Source organism: Mustela erminea, chromosome 7, assembly GCF_009829155.1.
Source record: "Mustela erminea isolate mMusErm1 chromosome 7, mMusErm1.Pri, whole genome shotgun sequence".
In the NCBI taxonomy this organism is placed as follows: domain Eukaryota; kingdom Metazoa; phylum Chordata; class Mammalia; order Carnivora; family Mustelidae; genus Mustela; species Mustela erminea.
The window spans coordinates 23,858,503-23,878,924 of NC_045620.1; the positions used below are offsets into that span (position 1 = coordinate 23,858,503).

At 36.1% G+C, this 20,422-nt stretch overlaps 1 protein-coding gene across 5 annotated transcripts in view; it reads right to left on the reverse strand.

Moving 5' to 3' along the window:
• Window positions 1-820: 820 nt before the first annotated feature.
• The window catches only part of ITCH (itchy E3 ubiquitin protein ligase), a 131,373-nt gene continuing 111,771 nt past the window's right edge, over window positions 821-20,422 (reverse strand). For all 5 annotated transcript variants that reach the window (XM_032350908.1, XM_032350909.1, XM_032350910.1 and 2 more), the window contains 9 exons: window positions 19,615-19,703; window positions 17,517-17,676; window positions 17,153-17,286; window positions 16,695-16,835; window positions 14,641-14,761; window positions 14,084-14,188; window positions 10,978-11,074; window positions 6,567-6,639; window positions 821-4,246 (listed from right to left, as the gene is read on the reverse strand). In XM_032350908.1, the coding sequence (XP_032206799.1) occupies window positions 4,147-4,246; window positions 6,567-6,639; window positions 10,978-11,074; window positions 14,084-14,188; window positions 14,641-14,761; window positions 16,695-16,835; window positions 17,153-17,286; window positions 17,517-17,676; window positions 19,615-19,703 (1,020 nt within the window). In that variant the 3' untranslated portion in view covers window positions 821-4,146. The remainder of the gene's footprint in view (window positions 4,247-6,566; window positions 6,640-10,977; window positions 11,075-14,083; window positions 14,189-14,640; window positions 14,762-16,694; window positions 16,836-17,152; window positions 17,287-17,516; window positions 17,677-19,614; window positions 19,704-20,422) is intronic.

A 20,422-nucleotide genomic window follows, 5' to 3' on the forward strand; every position in this document is an offset into this window, starting at 1 on the left:
TGGCCACAGAGGAGCCCTCCAGACAAACAGACTTGATAATTGAAATAAGCTGGAAGTGACAGCAATTTCTGTTCTAGAGCTATGCAATAGGAGACATTTCCTAAAAGTCCAGATAACAGGGTCAGTTGGCCACAGCTAGTCTTGTTTGAAGTTGTTTTGTATGGTTTGGGGCCAGAAGCCAAATGTAAGAACAACTACTTCCCATGGAAAATTTCTATATGCTGGGAGAGATCAGTTCCCCCCATCCCTTTTCTCAGCCACACTGAAACCAGATCATTCTAGTTGCTTATTTGAAACATTAAGCAGGATAGGGTCTACTTCTCAGGACCTGGGAAGGAACTGCAGTTTCTGTCCTCTAGTCACTGTTAGTTCAGCATTAAAAACGAAACCAAAAAACAAAACAAATCCCCTTAGCCTCTCACCGCTGATTCTATTTTAAATGAGAGCATGGTTTCTTAACAAGAAAAAGGTCTACTGAAGCTGGAGAGTAGGACAGCATTTTGAGGTTAATCTTGGTAACGAACTGATGGTTGTCTACTCAGCACCCATGCTGGGGTCCTGTTTTAGAGCACCTTTAGTTGTCTTAGAAAAGCAGATGTCTTCATTTTTGTTCTCTTCAACATAGGGGACAAATCCAGTCTCATCCCAGTAGGTCTTTCCAGTTTTTTCTACCTACTCCACAGTACAGACAGATTATAACCTGCCCACTCAGAAAAGCAGAGAGGCAGAAATCCATATGATTCAATCATATAGAAAGAAAGAAGGCTTCACTGTAGTTAGGGAAAACCTCCCTGCTCAAACTAACAGAACAGTGTGCAAATAAAGGACCAAAAAAGTTTAATTATAAATGCAGTCTTACATCTTTTAAGGAAATGCAAGTGAGGCAGCCCCTTGAAGGACTTTTATAAGAGCACTTGACTCCCTGTGATATTTGTAGAGTTACCTGAGTATTTGAAGTTACAGTTCAAGAAAACAAAGGAACTCCAATACAGTAATATACAATCCAGTGCTGCCATTCCTGGTTTTTAGTAAATGAAAGCATACCATATATACAAATACTTTTGTATATAACTCTAATAAGAGAAAAACAAAAAATAAGGGGGGGCTGGAGATACCAACAATATTAAGTAGAAGTAATTAACCTAAAGGAGTTCAGATGGAATTATATCCAAAACAAGGAGGGTGTAGAAATAGAGTAAGTCTAATAACCCCATGAGTCACCCCTGATAACGTTTTAGATTATTAACCAGATAAATAAAAAGTGGCAGAGTGGGCTTGACTGAAATAATTCATTTAGGATGAGATCTTTGTGGGCAAGTAAGTAATTTTTCACTTAAATTTCTGATCCACTGACATTGATGTCAATCTCTTGATAAAAAATTAATACCTGAATTTTAAATAGAGTTATTGTAAGTCTTATGAAATTATATTCTTCTGCACTCTGATACAAGATCATAAAAGACAGAGCAGGAATTTATTGTTATGAGCTGCTGGATCAGTTTTAAACCACTCTGATAACAAGTGAGATCCTTCCCTCCTGACCCAGGCTGTGAAATGCTGCCTTCCCCAATTACCCAAAAGAGCAGAAGAATAAGGCAATTGCTCATTTTACTTTGTTTTTATTTCAACATAACATGCAGTAAAAAAAATTAACAGGGTTTATTAGCATTTACAATGCTTACAAAGAAAAAGGACTCTAAAAGCAATTTAGTTCAGATTTAAGAAATCGCTCTAATTGAACACTTACAATAAATCTATTTCCAAATGTTCAGTTTGGACCAAAATTTAAAATAGCATTTGGTAGGTATTTATGTTTGCTGTCTATCTGTAGTATTTTTATATAACCTCTGATTCTTGGGATATCCAGCCCCCATTTTCCTAACACAGCAGGGAAGACATATACATGTGGCCACTTAAATTAAGGAAGAAATGGAGTAAGGGAGATCCCAGGCTGCAAAAATATATACAAGCATTTACCTTTTCCAGAACTAAACGTTTCTTCCATAAAAATATTAAATAGCCAAGCCCTATAGAACTAGGGCCAGGGCTACTTCAAATATAACTATTCTGTATTTTAAAAATATAGGGCAGAAAAGCCTTTAGGGTGATATTTATACATTTTCACACAATATTTCTAGGTCCCTAAATGAATCATCAAGCATTATGTAGAACAAAAAAAGGTCTACTTTCTTACATTATTTAATTTAATCTCATAAATCTCTAGTAAATATTGTAGATAACTACATTTTAATGAGAATTCACCTCCATAGTAAGTCTTTATAGAAGGCTTAATCTCCACAGCCATATATTACCAAAGTTCAGATTTATATAATGAATGGGTAGTTGGCAGACATTCGCTCTGTAAGACAAAGCAGTAGCATTTTCCCCCTACTTTGGAAACAACTAGGGCTTTTAGAGACCATACATTTCCTGGAGTATATGGAATAAAAAACAAAATAAAGATAGGGTTGGGGAGAACCTAATCTCCCCCTTTACACTGACAATTTCTAGATGAGGCAACCCTTTAACTCACTTAAGTCTGCTTTATGATGGCAGTGTTTTAGAGCACAGGTACACAAGTTTAAAAATGTTTTTGTTGTTGTTCCAGGATGTAAGAGTAGTTAGGGACAAAGAAAAACCATTTTCCTTCCATATGGAACAGGGGTTTGCTACTCTGCTTATTTTTGGCTCAGTGCTACTTGTTCATGTTATGCTACTGAAACCTGCTAAAGTCCTGTTTCACGAATTATGAGGCTGTCCTCAGGGTTTAGCTGTGATGGGCTCTCATTTGACTGAGGCTTCATCCCACTATCCATAAAGTCAAATCCCTGACAGCAGCCTTCCTGACGGAGTCTAAGTTAGGCCAAGTTAAAATAATTAACTACAGAGATGTTCAAAAGTGCACTAATCAGATACTAATGGAGCAGGATGAAATTAAATAGTCATGGGGGATAAAAAGGAAAGCCTGTTAAAATTTTTAGGAGTGAAGAGAGTATCCAATTCAGACAATGTCAAGAATGGAAAAGACTATTCCAAGGTGTGAGAGAAATGATAAGTTTGAAGACTTTTAATTCATACAGAGAATACATTTCTGTGGTTACTAGAAATGTATTGCTAGTAAATGTTATTACTCCCTTCTTTTTAGCCAGTACCACAGTTCTCCCTCCCTAATGAAAATGTAATTTAGAGAATGTTTCACTGACCTCTTTCTTTGGGTGTAAAGTACTCTAGTTATAACTTGAACTCCTTAGCAATAATTAAATATAACTGAAGTTGCTGGATTATGATGAAATTATAGATACAATTTATATATAGGAACATACAAAAATTGTCAATGATGGCCTTGGATGAATTTATCCAAATTAATTCCAATTCTAGATTTAACTTTTATAAAACGACCGTGAAGGAAGCACAGTGTTAATATTGTTTGTAAAGTTTAGTATTTGCAAGGCAATTAAAACAAACTTCCAAATGAAGAAAGTTATAGGGTCATTTGCAGGCTGGGACCAACTTCTCCCTGAATTCAAAGTAACCAAACTACTTTGTAGAGCGATGCAAGAGTCTTGTATCACTTTCCAACGATACCAGCAAAATGATGCATGAATTCATGCTCCGGAAAGGAAAAACAACAGTCAGGCCAGGCTGAAATGAGAGGGAGAGCACAAGCCAGAAGTTCACTCACATCCCCAGAAGCTGGGCTGAGTTTGCACTTTTAATAAATACCTCTTACCAAGAGGCTTAAGGTCTTAATATTTCATTTACCAAAGGACGTCCCTGAATATCTGCAGAAATCTCTAAAAGAAAAAAATCTACTTCCAAGTGAGACTTTTGACACACATATACAAAACTGTTGTTAAGGTAACAATCTAGTGGAATAAGACAAGGCAGATTTCATTGCTGTGTTAAATCTCATGTTAAGTAAGATTTGACTGGTCATTTGCAGATCTGATTTCTGGAAATATTGAGCAGAAATCCAGAATCACTGGGAGATAAATCTCAATGATAACATTAATTTACTTACACTCAAATAACTCTCTAAACAGTCACAGCCCAATTTTACAACAAGATGTGCAACAAGCAGAGAAGGAAAAGGACAGACGTTGCAATTAAGTTCTTGTCCTTTGGTGGCACAAGTTCTTGGAGAAGTTACTCTTGTCCAAATCCTTCTGTTTCTTCAATGGCAAATAACAGCTTTTCCTTCAGTTGCTCATAGCTCTTGTAGGGTGGCAGGTCCAGGCGATTAAAACTAAAAGTAAGAATTGTTAGCTTGAGAAAAGGAAATATACAAAGAATCATATGAGCAGTGTAGTATATAACAACACTGGTTTTAAAGTCAGGTAAAAATGAGTTCAAATCCCAGCTCTGTCACTGGGCCTTTGAACATTGCTTTTACCTTTCTCAATTTTGGTTTCTTCTTTGGTAGTATGGGAGTAACAATATTTACCTTTTAGGGTAGAATGAAGAACAAGTGTTTATACAACACAGGGGCAAGAGTTAGTCCTCTCATACTCTCCTTAATCTAGATTAGTGGCCAGCAAACTTTTTCTGTGGAGGGCTAGACAGTAAATACAGGTTTTAAGTACAGATCTTCCCTGACATGGGTTACATGTGGATAAACCCTATGATAAATTAAAAGTATCGTAAGTAAAAAATGCATTTTAATAAATCTAACCTGCCAAATATCGTAACTTAGCCTACCTTAAATGTGTTAAGAACACCTTCATTAGCCTATAGCTGGGCACAATTATTGAACATAAAACCTATTTTATAATAAATTGTTGAATATCATGTAATTTATTGAATAATGTACTCAAAGTGAAAAACAGAATAGTTGTATGGATATAGACTGGTTTAAATACACTGGGTTGTTTACCCTCATGACTGCTGGCTGAATGGGAGACACAATTCACTACCACTGCCCAGCATCATGAGGGAATATCATACATATATTGCTAGCCAAAGAAAAGATAAAATTAAAAATTCGAAGTACAGTTTCTACCAAATGCATATTATTTTCACACCATCATAAAGTCAGTCAAGAAATCTTAAGTCAAACCATCTTAAGTCAGGGACTGTGTACTACTTTAAGAAACAATTTTCTGCTTTAGTATCTAATATTCTAGTCCTACTGAATTTCTTGTCCTATTCTTACCTGTGAGGTCTTAAAGGACATCTTCTAATTTGGGGCTACATTATTACCACCTTCATAAGGCACTGAGTTTGCCATTAAGGTTTTGGGCCTTCTGCTATATTTTAAGGATAAGGCCTAGGCAGATGTTTGACATCAGAAAAAATAATGCTATCCACAAAGAGAAAATAAGTCTATAATTGTAACTTTTGTTACTTCTTGCAAATGAAAACTTGGAACTTGACAAACTAATGAGGCTGGGTTTTGTATGTGACTGAGAAAAACTGTTCACAGGAGTATAACGGCACAGTCTGTTCCAAGTTTGAAAAAAAGACAAGGTCAAATAAAAAATGTGCATGTGTACAAGATGAATGTACAAAAATCAACAGTATTTCTGTACACTAGCAATAATCTTAACAATCTGAAATGAAATTAAGGAAACAATTCCATTTATAATAGCTTCAAAAAGAATAAGTATCCCCCCAAAACTGATCTATACATTCAGAGAAATTTGTATCAAAATCCCACTTGACCTCTTTGTAGAAATGGACAAGCAGATCCTAAAATTCATACGGAAATCCAAAGGACTGAGAATATCCAAAATGATCTTGAAAAAGTTGGAGAATTCAAACCTCCTAATTTCAAAACTTATTACAAAGCTATAGTAATCAAGACAGTGTGGTACTACCATTAAGGAAAAACAAACAGATCAATGAAATAGATCCAGGAATCTCAAAATAAACTCATGTATTTATTTATGGTAAATTGATTTCCAACAAATGTGGCAATGTTATTTTTTTAAAAACCACATGTATGTATATGAATCAAAATATAAAGGAACAGACACTAAAACAAATATAAAGGGCAGATGGGGAAAATAAAGGAATATCCAGCAAGGTTACTGAAATGTCTCACAAAATACAGTTCAAATACTGTTGATGTTAGGTGGGATTCCTACATATTGTATTATGAATTAAAATTAGGGTTGTTTTTAGTTCTGTACATTTTTGGAAATGTGGTTAAGCTACATTTATAGTAAGAAAATATTTCTGTTCTCCCCAAAACTATGAAAAGTTGGTATCTTCTGCTTTCAGAGAAAAGTTAAAAGTTTTCCTAATATCACATTAAAAAAAAAATCCATGGCTTGGAAAAGGGACTGACTGCAAAGGGCCATAAGGAGTCATTCTGGAGTGACAGAAATAATCTAAAATTAGTTGATGGTTACTACTCTGTAATCTTCTAAATATCACTGAATTTAAATGGATAACCTTATGACCTTTAGTAGTTTTACTGTATATAAATTATGCCTTGCTAAAGCTATAAAAAAATAATTCAATACCATGGGGAAAATATTTCATTTCTAATTTCCAACAGGCTTTAATATCTACAGGGTAACTGGAAAAAAGATATTTTCTCTACTCTTTCTGATTTTACTTACCACGTATGACTTCTGGGTAACCAATTTTCTTTTCCAACTTTTTCAATGCAGAATTTTTGTGGTCCATTACTCCCTAAAACAGTGAAATCATCAACAGTTTGACACTTGGTGGTTCTCAAATTGTGACCCCCTCAGTCCTGCAGCATCAGCATCACCCAGGACCTTATCAGAACCACAAATCTGGGCTCCTGGATATCTCAGTCGGTCAAGCCTCTGACTAGTTGATTTCAGCTCAGGTCATGATCTCAGGGTCATGAAATGAAGCCCTGCATCAGGCTCCGTGCTAGTGTGGATTCTGCTTGGGTTTCTGGCTCTCCTTCTTCCCCTTCCCCGACTTGTGCACACTCTCTCTCTAAAATAAGTAAAATCTTTCAAAGGAAAAAACCAAAACCAAACACAAATCCATGGGCCCTAACCAAAGCCTACCGAACTGAATCAGAAACTTTGAGGTAAGGCTAAGCAATGTGCGTCTGAACAGGCTTCCAGGTGATTCTGAAGAGTGCTAAAGTTTGAGAACCATTTTGTTAATGTATGCCCAAGAGAAGAAAATGCAGTTTTATCTGGCATTACTTTGCCAGAATAACAGAATGCTATAACTAATATACCTCACCTAATAACAGAACACCGAAAAAGCTTAATTTTAGCTTTAAACACAACAGGAAAACTACAACCGTCTTAAACAATAAAGCTTGTTTTAATATAATCTAGTGAATTCAATATTAACAGTGCTTGTGCTTATAGGTCCTACAGAAACCTTATATACTTAGAACCCACTTCTTGGGGCGCCTGGGTGGCTCAGTGGGTTAAGCCTCTGCCTTCAGCTCAGGTCATGATCCCAGGGTCCTGGGATCGAGCCCCACATCAGGCTCTCTGCTCAGCAGGGAGCCTGCTTCCTCCTCTCTCTCTTCCTGCCTCTCTGCCTACTTGTGATCTCTCTCTGTCAAATAAATAAATAAAATACTTTAAAAAAAAAAAAAAAAAAAAAAAAGAACCCACTTCTTGTCTCTCCTCTCAGTTACCTTCTGTTGTCAACAGAGTGAATGGTGATCCTAAAGCACTGGTTTTCTAAAAGGTCACTACCAATCCCTAGAAAGTATTTATTGGTAGTTACAATGATTGGTGGTGTTACTGCACTTTAGAATGGGCCAGGCAAACTGAATGTTGGCAATGTGTGGGGCAGTCACACTCAAAGAATTTTCTCATGTCCTCATGTCCCCCTTGACCAGTACAAATAAGCACTGGTAGTACTTCTGATTGAATAACATCAAAGTATTTGCACAGTTAACATGAAAAGCCCAGTAAGATAGGAAATGGTGATTATGAAAAACGACAGTTAAAATTATTAAATAATTAAACTAAAAATTACATTAACTCACTCTGAACATTCTCTCTAGTCAATATATTACAGCATTTCTAACCACAAAGAATAGAACATTTTAATAGTGCTAATTAATATATAACAGAAGAGTCTGGATTGCATTAAAAAGACAGAATCAAATACTAAAAGAGAAAAATAGGAAATGAAGGGATCTTAGTGAATTTCACCAGTAAAGCTATCTTTCAAATATATCATATCATCCTAAGTGCTTTCTAAAACTTTACGGAATGGTAAGACATCAAGTTGTATACATTATACATACTGAAATTATTTTTAGGTTGCCTGTTTTCAATCTTATTCTGACATTGCCCCTAAGCCACACAAGTTTCATGTGGACTCTTGCACCTATATTCCTATTTTCAACCCATTTCAACTTTCAAATAATATGGTCTCCGAGGACTTTCTATGTATCAGTGGAATTTCATCATAGATACTACCTCATTTTTCTCCACTTTGATCATCTCTAATTTATTCTGGCAAGTCTATTATCCCTACTTCATTTAGATTATTTCCCTGTTTTTCTTTCTTTTCTAAGTAGGTTCCACAGCAGCATGGAGCCCAGCGTGGGGCTTGAGCTCACAACCATGAAATCAAGACCTGAGCCGAGATCAAGAGTTGGATGCTACACTAACTGAGCCACCCAGCTGTCCCTCCCTCTTTTTCTTACCATACTTAAGCCTATTATTTCTTGCCGTTTCTTTTCTTTTAAAGGTTTTATTTATTTATTTGTCAGAGCGAGAAAGTGAGCAGACTTTCAGGGAAGCAGCAGGGAGAGGAAGAAGCAGGCTCCCCGCTGAGCAGGGAGCCTGACACCGGACTGGATCTCAGGACCCTGGAATCATGACCTGAGCCAAAGGCACATGCTTAACCAACTGAGCCACCCAGATATCTCTATTTCTTGCTCTTTCTGTCTGTTCTTTCATATTCCAGTGTTTATTATAGAGAAAGCTTTCTGATCTCATCTTAAACCCAAACCTTTTAAGTAGGAACAATTACCTATTAGCTAGTGTCTTCTAACAGTTTTTCCGAAATATACACTGACTAAAGTATTATTTCATTATAAGTCACTTAAAAAAAATTAACATATAATGTATTATTTGCCCCAGGGTACAGGTCTGTGAATCATCAGGCTTACACACTTGACAGCACTCATCATAGCACATACCCTCCCATAACCCAACCACCCTATAAGTCGCTTCTTAAAAATTTTAGTTAGGCTAAGTTTTTGTATTTTTTTGAGATTGTAGGTACTTTTATTTCATGTCTTCCAGTTTTATTCCAGAATATTGTAGAGGATATTATAAATATTTGTTACAGAAAAGGGATGTTAGATCTGTCAAAGTTGAAATCCAACACATTACATTGTTATATACATTATTCTTATAACTTCCTCCTCCTACACTGAGTGGAAGGTTAAACCAGATGGCCTCTAAAATTCTATGAACCACAATCTCCTCTCCGCCTTCCACAGGTATCCTCCTATATTAGAGCTCCATCCAACCCCAAATATTATTCCCAAGGGCAGATCTAGTTATCTCTTAAATGATTAGGTTTCTAGTTTATACTGAAACTTAGGCCACTTTTTTCCTTATTATGATACTACCTTATTTCCTGACCCACCAACATGGTTTTTCTTTTTCAAATTAAGACAACATTCTCAAAAGGTACCCCTCTCCAAAAATTTACTTAGTAATAATAAACATTCTCTGAGACCTCTCTAGAGCTGGATTAAAAAATCTCCTTTCTATATTGCTTCTGAGAGACAGAATATTTATTTCTCCTCTTCCCTCTCTGGCTCTAAATCCTTTTAAGGTTGCCTCTAGGCTATTTCTGTCTCATCCCTAAATACAAGTGTTTCTAAGCATCAGTCCTCTACTCTTTATATTCCATTTCTGCATTAGCCAACCTATTCTAATAGCTTCATGTGTCACTGTTCTACTCATACTTTGGCAACACCCACTCAACTGTCCCTCTGGCTTCCTGGTATTCTTCTGTTGTCTGGCTATCACCTTGAACTCGAGTTTCTAAGCCATTCATTATCTTCCCTCAAAACCTCTAAACCATGTTCTTTACACTTTGTAACTTCTCCATTTCTCCATTTTTCAAAACATGGTTTTATCCTTGACATTCTTCCTTTATAGCTCATCTTCTAATCTCTAATCAAGTTCTGTTGCTACCTTTGGAACTTCTCTAGCATTTATCCCTTCTTTTCCGTCCCTACCTCCATCTCCTAAGATTAACTGCCCCAATATTTTCTTCCTCTCTTCAGGGTTTCCCTTATCCTTTAATGTATGCTATACCTTGCTATCAAGTCTTCCTAATATTCAGCTTCAGCAAGTTTTCCTCTCTTCAAAAATTTCCACAGCTTCCAATACCCTCAGAGTAATGGCCAAAATTCTTCTGGTCTGGTTTTTAGTCACTGTATCCAAAATTGCCTACTTAGTTTTTTACTTCTGCTTTAGCTGAAACAGACTTAGGGATCTTAACTTCTGTTCTCCTGTGGTACTTGGCATAATGCTGGTGTTAAAGATTTGAATTTACTTTATTATCAATCACAAAAGTATTTTCATGGTCATTCATGTCCAAACAACACACATTTTGATCAGTGAATACCATGTGACAAGCACTATGCGAGGCACCAGAAATAAAAAGATGAAAATATGGATCTGTATCTCAAGGAGCTCCAGGTATAATAGAGAAGACTGTTAAACTCATTAAAATATAGTACAATACAATCAAAAGTGCCTGGCTCATAGGAGACTCTAAAATGTTTACCAATGACTGAATGACCAAACAGATTTACATATAGAATATTGCTATCCTATGAAGTTAAAATGTGGGATCCAGCCTTAGGTTAAAAATTTCTAGGGGTAAAGACTACAAAGTGAATTAAAAGTTTACACAAATCCAGGGTAACTGTGACTGGTTAGGAAAATGTCTATTCTTTGTTATTTCTGGTAAGTTTTATAGACATTGATTTGATATAACTGTGTGGTAATTTTCTGTAAAGGAAAAGTGATCCTGTATACATACCCATGAGGTCAGCAAATCCTCCAACTGGCAATCGGCAGGTTCCAGTAACAAACTGCAGAAGTCTCATTCTCTTCTCATTATCAATTTCTTTAACAAACTGTTAAAAAAACATACACACACACGTAAAGAGATATATAGGTCCTATGTTACGTTTAGCATAAATAAGAATAATAAACAATCATTTCAAATGAACTCCCAGTGTTAGATGCACTAGATAATAATGACTATACCCCACTACTGTGGATGGATGTTTCTCCATGTTTGTCGAAGCCCTGCCAACCTTCCCCGATATAAATCTTAGGACCATATCCTTTTAGGGAGACAGAAAAAGGAGGGTGCCCTGGGCCTAAGAGCTCCCTACTCAAAGCCTCAAGATGAGCTCTTTCAGAGAAGCCCTTATTTTACCTCCCAGATAGGCTTGTCCTATAGGATACTCATGTGGTTACACAGGACACAGAGCTTGAGTGAGTCTGGACTTTTTAAATTTTATGAATACATGAAATCAAGCTCCTAGAATTCTGATCCAGATATATCTCAATAACCTCCTTCTTTTAATGTTTGCTAGGTTTTGGTGTAGCTACATACTATCAGAATCAGGTGGCTTCCAACTCCTACAACTCTGGCTCAAAACATTAGGTTTATGGAAGATGCCTTCCAGCCTGTAGCACAAATGTTTTGACTCAGCCAAATATTTTTTGTAAATATTGTACTACTGTCAAGTATTTTTTTATTTTTTATTTTTTTTAAGAATTTATTTATTTATTTGGCAGAGAGAGAGAGAGTACATGCAAGCAGAGAAGCAGGCAGAGAGAGAGGAGGGGAAGCAGGCTCCCTGCTGAGCAGAAAGCCTGATGCAGGGCTGGATCCCAGGATCCTGGGATCATGACCTGAGCTGAAGGCAAAGGCTTCAGTGGGGAGCCACCCAGGCGCCCCACTGTCAAGTATTTTAAAATGCTAATTCTATTTGCTATAGAAGTTCAGTTCATCTGGGTTTCTTATTAATTTTTTTTTGAAGATTTTATTTATTTATTTGACAGAGAGAGAGAAAGAGAGATCACAAGTAGGCTGACGGGCAGGCAGAGAGTGAGGGGGAAGTAGGTTCCCTGCTGAGCAGAGCTCCATGCGGGGCTTGATCCCAGGACCCTGAGATCATGACCCAACCCAAAGGCAGAAGCTTGACCCACTGACCACTCAGGCACCCCCTTATGAATTTCTTTATATAAGTAACAGACATCTTTTAAAATTTTATTTTCTTATTGTGGTAAAATACATTTAATTTTTCATTTTAAGCACACAGTTCAATGGCATTAAGTATGTTCACACTGATAAATAGCTATTACCACTATTTCCAGAACTTTGTGACCCTAAACAAAAACTCTGAATTCATGAAATGTATCTTCTCATCCCCCAACCACCCTTGTTAACCTCTGTTCTACTTTGTCTCTATGAATTTGCCTATTCTAGAGATCTCATATAAATGGAATCATGGACTCATACAATATTTGTCCTTTTGTGATTAGCTTATTTCACTCAGAATAATATTCTTAAGGTTTACCCCTGTTGCAGCCTGTCAGAATTTCCTTTCTCCTGAGGGTTGCTGGAGTAGAAGGGGGTGGGAGGGATGGGGTGGCTGGGTGATAGACACTGGGGAGGATATAAGTTGTGGGGAGCATTATGTATTGTGTGATGAATCACAGACCTGTATCCCTGAAACAAATAATAAATTATATGTTAATAAAAAAAAAGAACTTCCCTTCTCTTTAAGGCTGGATGATATTCCATTGTATGTGAACACCACATTTTGTTTATCCATTTGCCTATAGATGGCAATTAAATTGCATCTACCTTTTCGCTATGGTGAGTAACGCTGTTATGAAGGTAGGTATAGAAGTATGTGTTTGAGTCTTGCTTTCACTTCCTTTGGGTATACCTAGGAGAACTGCTGGATACGTTAATTTATATTTGCTTTTTGAGGAGCCATCAAATTGTTTTCCACAGTTGTGCACCATTTTACATTCCTACCAGCAATACAAGAGAGTTCCAATTTCTGTACATTCTCAACAAGGATGATTATTTTCTGTTTCTTGGTAATAGCCATGACAGTAATGGAATGAAATGGTGTCTCACTGTGGTTTTGATTTGCACTTCCCTAATGATTAGTGATTTGAGCATCTTCTCATGTGCTTATAGAAGGCTTTTTTTTTTTAAAGACACACCACTGTGATTCCAAACCAGGTTGCTCCCTTAAGTTTTGCCTTCTGAACATTATATAATTCTTAATGAGGTATGAAGGATGAAAACCATACTTTAGACAGTTCCATAAAATTCCAAAAGCATTTAGATCAAATGCAGGGGAATCATCATCTGAGGTTGTCTTATACCCTGGGCAAAGGTAAAAGGTGTGTGTTGCTTACTCAGCAATAGTTTTTAAAAATGTTATAATCTTTTTTAAAAAATTTAATTCCAGCATAAACATGTAGTATTATATTAGTTTCAGGAGTACAATATAGTGATTCAACAATTCTATACATTACTCAGTGCTTGTCACGGTGAGTCTACTCTTAAACCCCTTCACCAATTTTACCCACTCCCACATGTCCGCTCTGATAACCATCAGTTTGCTCTCTCTAGTTAAGAGTAGGTTTCTTGGTTTATATTTTTCTTTGTCTGTTTCTTAAATTCCGTATGAGTGAAATCATATGGCATTTGTCTTTTTCTGGCTGACTTATTTCACTTAGTACTATACCCTCTAAATCCATTCATGATATTACAAATGACCAGAGTCCATTCCTTACCCCCTCAATAAAATTTCATTCTTTTTAATGGCTGAGTAATATTCCAGTGCGTGTGGTTGATATACACAAACATTTTATAAAACAAACACACACACACACACACCCATCTTGATCCATTCATCTATTAATGGACACTTGGGCTGCTTCCATAACTTAGCACTTACATCATCTATTCATTTATTATAATGCACAGAATGGAAAGAGGGGCCTGAATATACTGATACATTTTGTTCTGTGACTTTCTTCCATATATGGTAAGCAGTTTCTAAAAAATTATGATGTTCTGCCAATTGAAATAAATCGAGACAAACCTGCCAAAACCACATGATTTGTTTGCTTGTCCTAGTGTAATGGCGGTAGATGGCATGTCTTTGCCAGTCATTCAAGTCAATCTCTTGCATTCCACATAAAAGGACCTTTGGAGATTTAAAAAAAAAAAAAAAAAAAAAAAGGTTTCTTTACAACTTATAAAACTGCTAGACATAGAGAAGAAAAGACTAATATTCAACAACTTTCAAAAAACAAATTAATCAGGAGGCTTAGGCGTGTAAACTGTGCATCAAGAACTGTGTCTATATTACTTAAGAAGGTTGAGTTTTCATGGATGGTGTCATATATATATATACATATTCAGGTAAGTCAGTCATTCACTGTAGAGAAGTTTTGATAGTAATTCTTTTTTGGGGGGGTAACTTTTTATTTATTTGATAAATTAATGGACTTTTTAAACCACTAGGGATGCTTCAAAACATCCTGCTAGCATAAAAAATACTACTGCTACTGGAAAGATGAGAAAGTGAGCTGAAAGCAGACACCTGAAGGCATTATTTACCAGCATGCTGCAGAGGAAATAAGAAAAACTCATTACCTCTAATTCCTTTGCATCAAAGTATTGCAAATACTGCTGGGGAAGAATTTCATTAAAGCCCTCAAAGAAAGCTTGTGTCTGTTCTTCAACACCTCGAGACAACCTCCATTCAGCTACCATTCTGGTAAATAAATATTAAAAAAGCTATCAGGAAGTTTTAGATTTTACCTTTAAATTCCAAGTGTAAAAATAATTTTTAAAAACTTTATTATGAAAAACTTCAAATATTTATAAAAGTAGGATATAATGAATCCTATGTATATCCCAGCTTCAACACAACACCAATCTATATCATTTTAAACGTAAATAATTCAGCATGTATCTCTTTAAGATAAAGCCTCATTTTGAAAACCACCACAATTCTATTATCACACAAAAAAGTAAATAATTCCTTTATAGCCAAGTATTCAGTTCTCAAATTCTGACTCAATTTAACATACTGCTTTAATCAGCATCTAAAAAGGGCTCATACAATCTAAAATTCTCTTAAGTTTTTAGCTTACAGATTCCTCCTTGCTGTTTTTTTAAATAAAATTTTTTTTTTGAAGATTTATTTATTTGAGAGAGAGAGAAATTAAGAGAGAGAGCGCATGTTTGGGGCACCTGGGTGGTTCAGTGGGTTAAAGCCTCTGCCTTCAGCTCAAGTCAGGATCCCAGGGTCCTGGGATCAAGCCCTGCATAGGGCTCTCTGCTCAGCAGGGAGCCTGCTTCTTTCTCTCTGCCTGCCTCTTCGCCTATGTATGATCTCTGTCAAATAAATAAATAAAATCTTAAAAAGAAAAAAAAAAAAAAAGAGAGGGAGAGAAAGTGCATGCACAAGCATCCAAGAGTATGAGAGTGTTTGGCACTCGGGGAGGGGAGGACTGACTAAAGGAGAGGGAGAGAAAATCTCCAGCAGACTCCCTGCTGAGCAAGGAGCCAGTAGAGGGGCTGGATCCCACCACCCTGAGATCATAAATGAGCCACCCAAGCAACCCTTGAATGAAAATACTTTTAGTGAAGATTCTCTACTAAATAGTCTAAATTTCAACTTTGACTTTTAAAAAAGATTTTATGTGAGGGGGCGAGAGAGAGAGAGAGAGAGAGAGAGTGAACAGGTAGAGAAGCAGAGGGAGAAGCAAACTCCCTGCTGAGCGGGGAGCCCAACACAGGGCTTGATCCCAGGACCCCAGGATCATGACCTGTGCCAAAGGCAGATGCTTAACTGATTGAATCACCCAGGCGCCCCTTGAGATTCTTTTCAATGACTTGATGTTACATGACACAGTGATTACAGAGCTGGTTTTTAAAAGAGTGATCTAGCACTATTTTTAAAAAATCAAAGTTCTATATAACCAAAATTCTTTTCTATCCCTTTATATATAATCTTCAAACTGTGGTAAAACTGAAAATATAACAAGAAAGGGTGTATAAAACCTATCAGTACCCATTAGATTAATTCTCTGTAAAATTTAGTTTGAGTTCACCTGGAGCATATTCTCTCTACCCTGCTGCCTCCACAAGAATCTGTTCTACCTTCTCATTTTTTCTGCCACTGGACTAGTTAAAAGAAATTTAGATCGTCTACTGAATTTGGTCCTTAATTTCTTATAATGTAGTTTCTCTATCTACCATTTGGATGTAGCTGTAATTGTTCTCTTAAGGATTACTGTAACTTACTAGCCTCCACATCTTCTAAAGCTTCCTCATTTTCCGTGGCCTCTGAAATGCAGGACATGGCAGAATGGGATATCAACTCTGAGCTGCCTTACAGCACCATCACACACTACACTTCCCTACTTACTACTTGTGACTTGTGCTTTCCAGCCTTTGTATCTCTGCTCATGACTACAACTAGAAAAAATAATGTCTCCCTCCCTTGACTTCCCATAACACTTTCCTTGTTCCTCTCTCAACATACTTGTAGAAAGTGATCATGTCCATGTCCTTGATCAAGTCTCATAATGATTAGTAAAAAGGCAAACATTATCTTTTGAAATACTGTCCACTAGTATTACTAGGCAACTGTCAATGTGCTGTAGCCATGGTATGTTAAAAGGAGCATTCTCTCTCACCTGATATATTCCTCTTTATTTTCTTCTGTCACAAGAATATTGCCACCATTAGGTTTCAAATCATGACTCTTGATTTCACCTAAAATTTCTTTATCGACAGAGAAGTACATTTCCAAACCACATTCCTCAATATTGTTTTCTCTGCAAAAATGAAATTAACACTATTTGTTAAACAAATTCAATCGTAAAATTTTTTTTTAAATAACTGTGTTCTTCAATAATTACTATAAAACTATAGCATCAAAATAAGAAAACTGGAGAGATTATATACTCTTAAGTCATATTTTTACCTAAGATATTGGGTGTATTCTGTAAAATCCATCATATTAAAACCCAAGACAAGTTTAATATTTAAATTCAATAAACCAATTACATGCTTACAGTTTGGATAAGTTACCAACACCATAATGAAAGCATATAAGATTATATTTTGATAAATTAAATGGAAACAAACTTACTTAACCCAGATGAGAGAATTGTAAAATTCTGGATCAATAGATTCTAAATCCTTGAGTCCAACTGGTTTGTTCAATATACGTTTATAGAATGGCAAAGAAAAACCTGTGTCTATGAATTTCCCATGGAAGAGAGCCTATATGAGAAGAAAATAATACCACCATTTATGATAATTTTATAATAGAATGTTAGATGAATTCTTCCCCTAAAGCTCCCCTGTCATCTATTATGGCACATTTTTGGGAAAAGGGCAAAGATAACAAACCAATCTTAAAATAAGGTCTTAGTAATGAGAAAATTTCAAATGAGAAGATTAAAGAAACATGCTTTAGTATTGCTGAGCAACAGTTCTCCATTCATACTTACCATGGCAATAAACCTGCCAATAAAACGAAAGTATTTCAGGTGATCTGGATTGATGTAAGAAGCAGGATTAATCTGCAAGCAGTAGTTATCCTTCCCTGCATATTCAAACAGGCAATACATTGGGTTCAACACTTCGTGTGACAAAAGAAAGAACCACTCTCTGAAATCAAAAGAAAATTTAGGGTGAAAAACCATGCCAACAAATCAAACAGCAGTGCTACAAAGATCTCAGGAATCTACACTCCTCAGCTGGTGATAGTTTTTTAATCCCATGTTGATTTTTAACTGTTTCTGTTCAAACAGACATCTAGTTTAAAGAGATATTTACATTCTGCATATTATATTTCAAAGAATCTAAGACATCAACTTAAAAGACACCATTATTTGATGAACCACTAAAAATTTTTCTAAATATAATTGTGATACATAGTCCAATGTCAGAGCCGTTAAAATGTTAGTCTTAGAATCCATGAAATACTATATAGAGGCAAGTCTAAAATTCACTATTAACCCATGTAGTCAGAGCAGCTGAAAGAAGTCTAGTATTACTTCATCTGTTACTAAACCTCACAGAAATCCTCATCAAATGCCACTGCTCTCTAAATTTTAAGTAAATACAAGAAAACTTCCAATTTCACAAAGACAATAAAACACTTAACTGAAGCCACTCATTCATTAGAAAAATGCTCTGAGGAGCTCTAATTCAGCTGCTGTGAAAATACCAACCAATATTAACACAAGATTACAGTGACTACATAACATGGGTTGGCCTCATAGAACCGTAGGCAGAACAAATCTGGGGCAATACAGGTGATACTACCTTGTGTCTGAGATTTGATTTTTTTTTTTTAAAAGATTTTTATTTATTTATTTGACACAGAGAGAGAGACAGCAGGAGAGGGAATATAAGCAGGGGGAGTGGGAGAAGGAGAAGCAGGATTCCCACTGAGCAGGGAGCCCGATGTGGGGCTCGATGCCAAAACCCTGGGATCATGACCCTAGTGGAAGGCAGACACTTAATGACTGAGCCACCCAGGCACCCAAGATTTCTTTTTCTGTGAGTTCATGGCCTCTGGTGGTAATGCTGCTTTTACTTCTTAATACTATTTAATTTTCTAATTTAAGAATAAATGATTGCTCTCCTCTTGAACTGCCCTGAACTCATACAAAATTCAGTGTTTCTATTCATATTTACTATTTACCAGTGGCTGCTTCATACATTTTGAAATGTGAACTTTACTGTATAACATAAGTAGGAACTAAAATGCAGCCATCATTTAGTGAGCACACAAAAATGGAGGGTCTAAACCAGGTCACTAATTAACACTATTTCTACTCTTCACAATAATCCTAGAAAACTAGAAATGATTTTTTTTACAGATGGAAGGTATATACCCGAGGTTGTACTACTGAGTACAGAAAAAGGATTCAAATCCAGTCTTGACTCCAAAGTTCTTGCTTTCTACACTGCCACTGCTATGCAAATATTTAACCTGATAAGCTTTATTGTTATGCAACAAACAAAGGAATTTCTTTGCCACCAGGGTTTGTCCTCTAGGGTTTGATTAGAAGCTCCAATATTAAGAAAGCAGAATTTAAAATTTCAACTCCTATTTTACACAGCCCTCTGTATTCTTAAAGCAGATACATTAATCTCAGTTGGGAATTGAGTGGCTATCTCTGTTATCAGTAATCTGTGATGGGGAAAATAACCTGATCACTATAGGGCCTTGTATGCTCACTCTGTGGAAAAAAAAGAGGTGGTAGACTGAAGACGGGCTTCTGGTTTGATGATACAAAGCTTGCATCCATCTTCGTTCTGTGCCAAAGTTTAGTCTCTAAGCTTCATTATTACCTATAAAATTCTCACAGGGTTATCCTAAGGATTAAAACGAGTAATGTGGGGGAAATCACCTATCAGTCCCTTAGAGAAGTGCTGAATTAGTATTTGCTGAACTTCTGTAGCTGCAGAATAAACGCACAATAATTTGCCACATTCATTTTCCTGAAATGTAAGATTGAGAAAATACTTGCAAGCAAAGTGAATGATACCTTTGGAAGAAAGGAACTAAGTTCTGAGTATTCATATTATCACTACCTTGCTACACCTCCATAATCTAAACCTTCTTCTCCTGGAAAAATCACCCACAAACGTCTTCGCAGATCTTGGGGATTGAAGCTCATTATCTACAAAATAATAAAGTAAAAGAATTGGTAAAAGCAGTTATTGAAACATCATTCTACCACTTCCAGGTCTAAGATATTCTTCATTATATGTAACTTGAGTTTCCCATGACAAAGAATGGTGTTCGTGGTCTAGTCAGCAACATACATACAGAAAATACATTAAAGTTTTATAATATTTTATATAAATATTATATATATCTATGTTTTAATATACTTTATACATAATTTTCTTTTAATACCTTTTGACTTAGCAGGTTGCTTCTGTCACTTGCTTATTAGAGCAGAGTAACTGTAGGCATGGTCCTTTGTTAGGTCGTTTGGGTGGTGAAGGGCTTGGTTTGGTTATGTTTGGATTTGTTTTATAGCCAAAAGTACACATAGCAGCATTTGGCTAACAGAAATGAAAAACAGTGGCTACAGAGAGAATATAGTTAATTTTGGAAACTCATTCTCAGTGGAAACCTATAAATACCTGGAAAAATACTCAAATTTTGTGTCCTACTACAGTGGTTAATAAGAACATCTTCGTGTTTTGAAGGACAGCACCATTACTGAAATATAATGAGTAGACGATTTGGGTTTTTCCCTTGTAAAACTATTTAATTACTTGCCTAAAATTTGGCCAAAGGACAGTACCTGCATTATTTACTTTTATAAAAAAAAGTAACAGGGCCTGGACAAAGAGAAGTGGACTCAATGCCATTCTTTTATGAAATCAG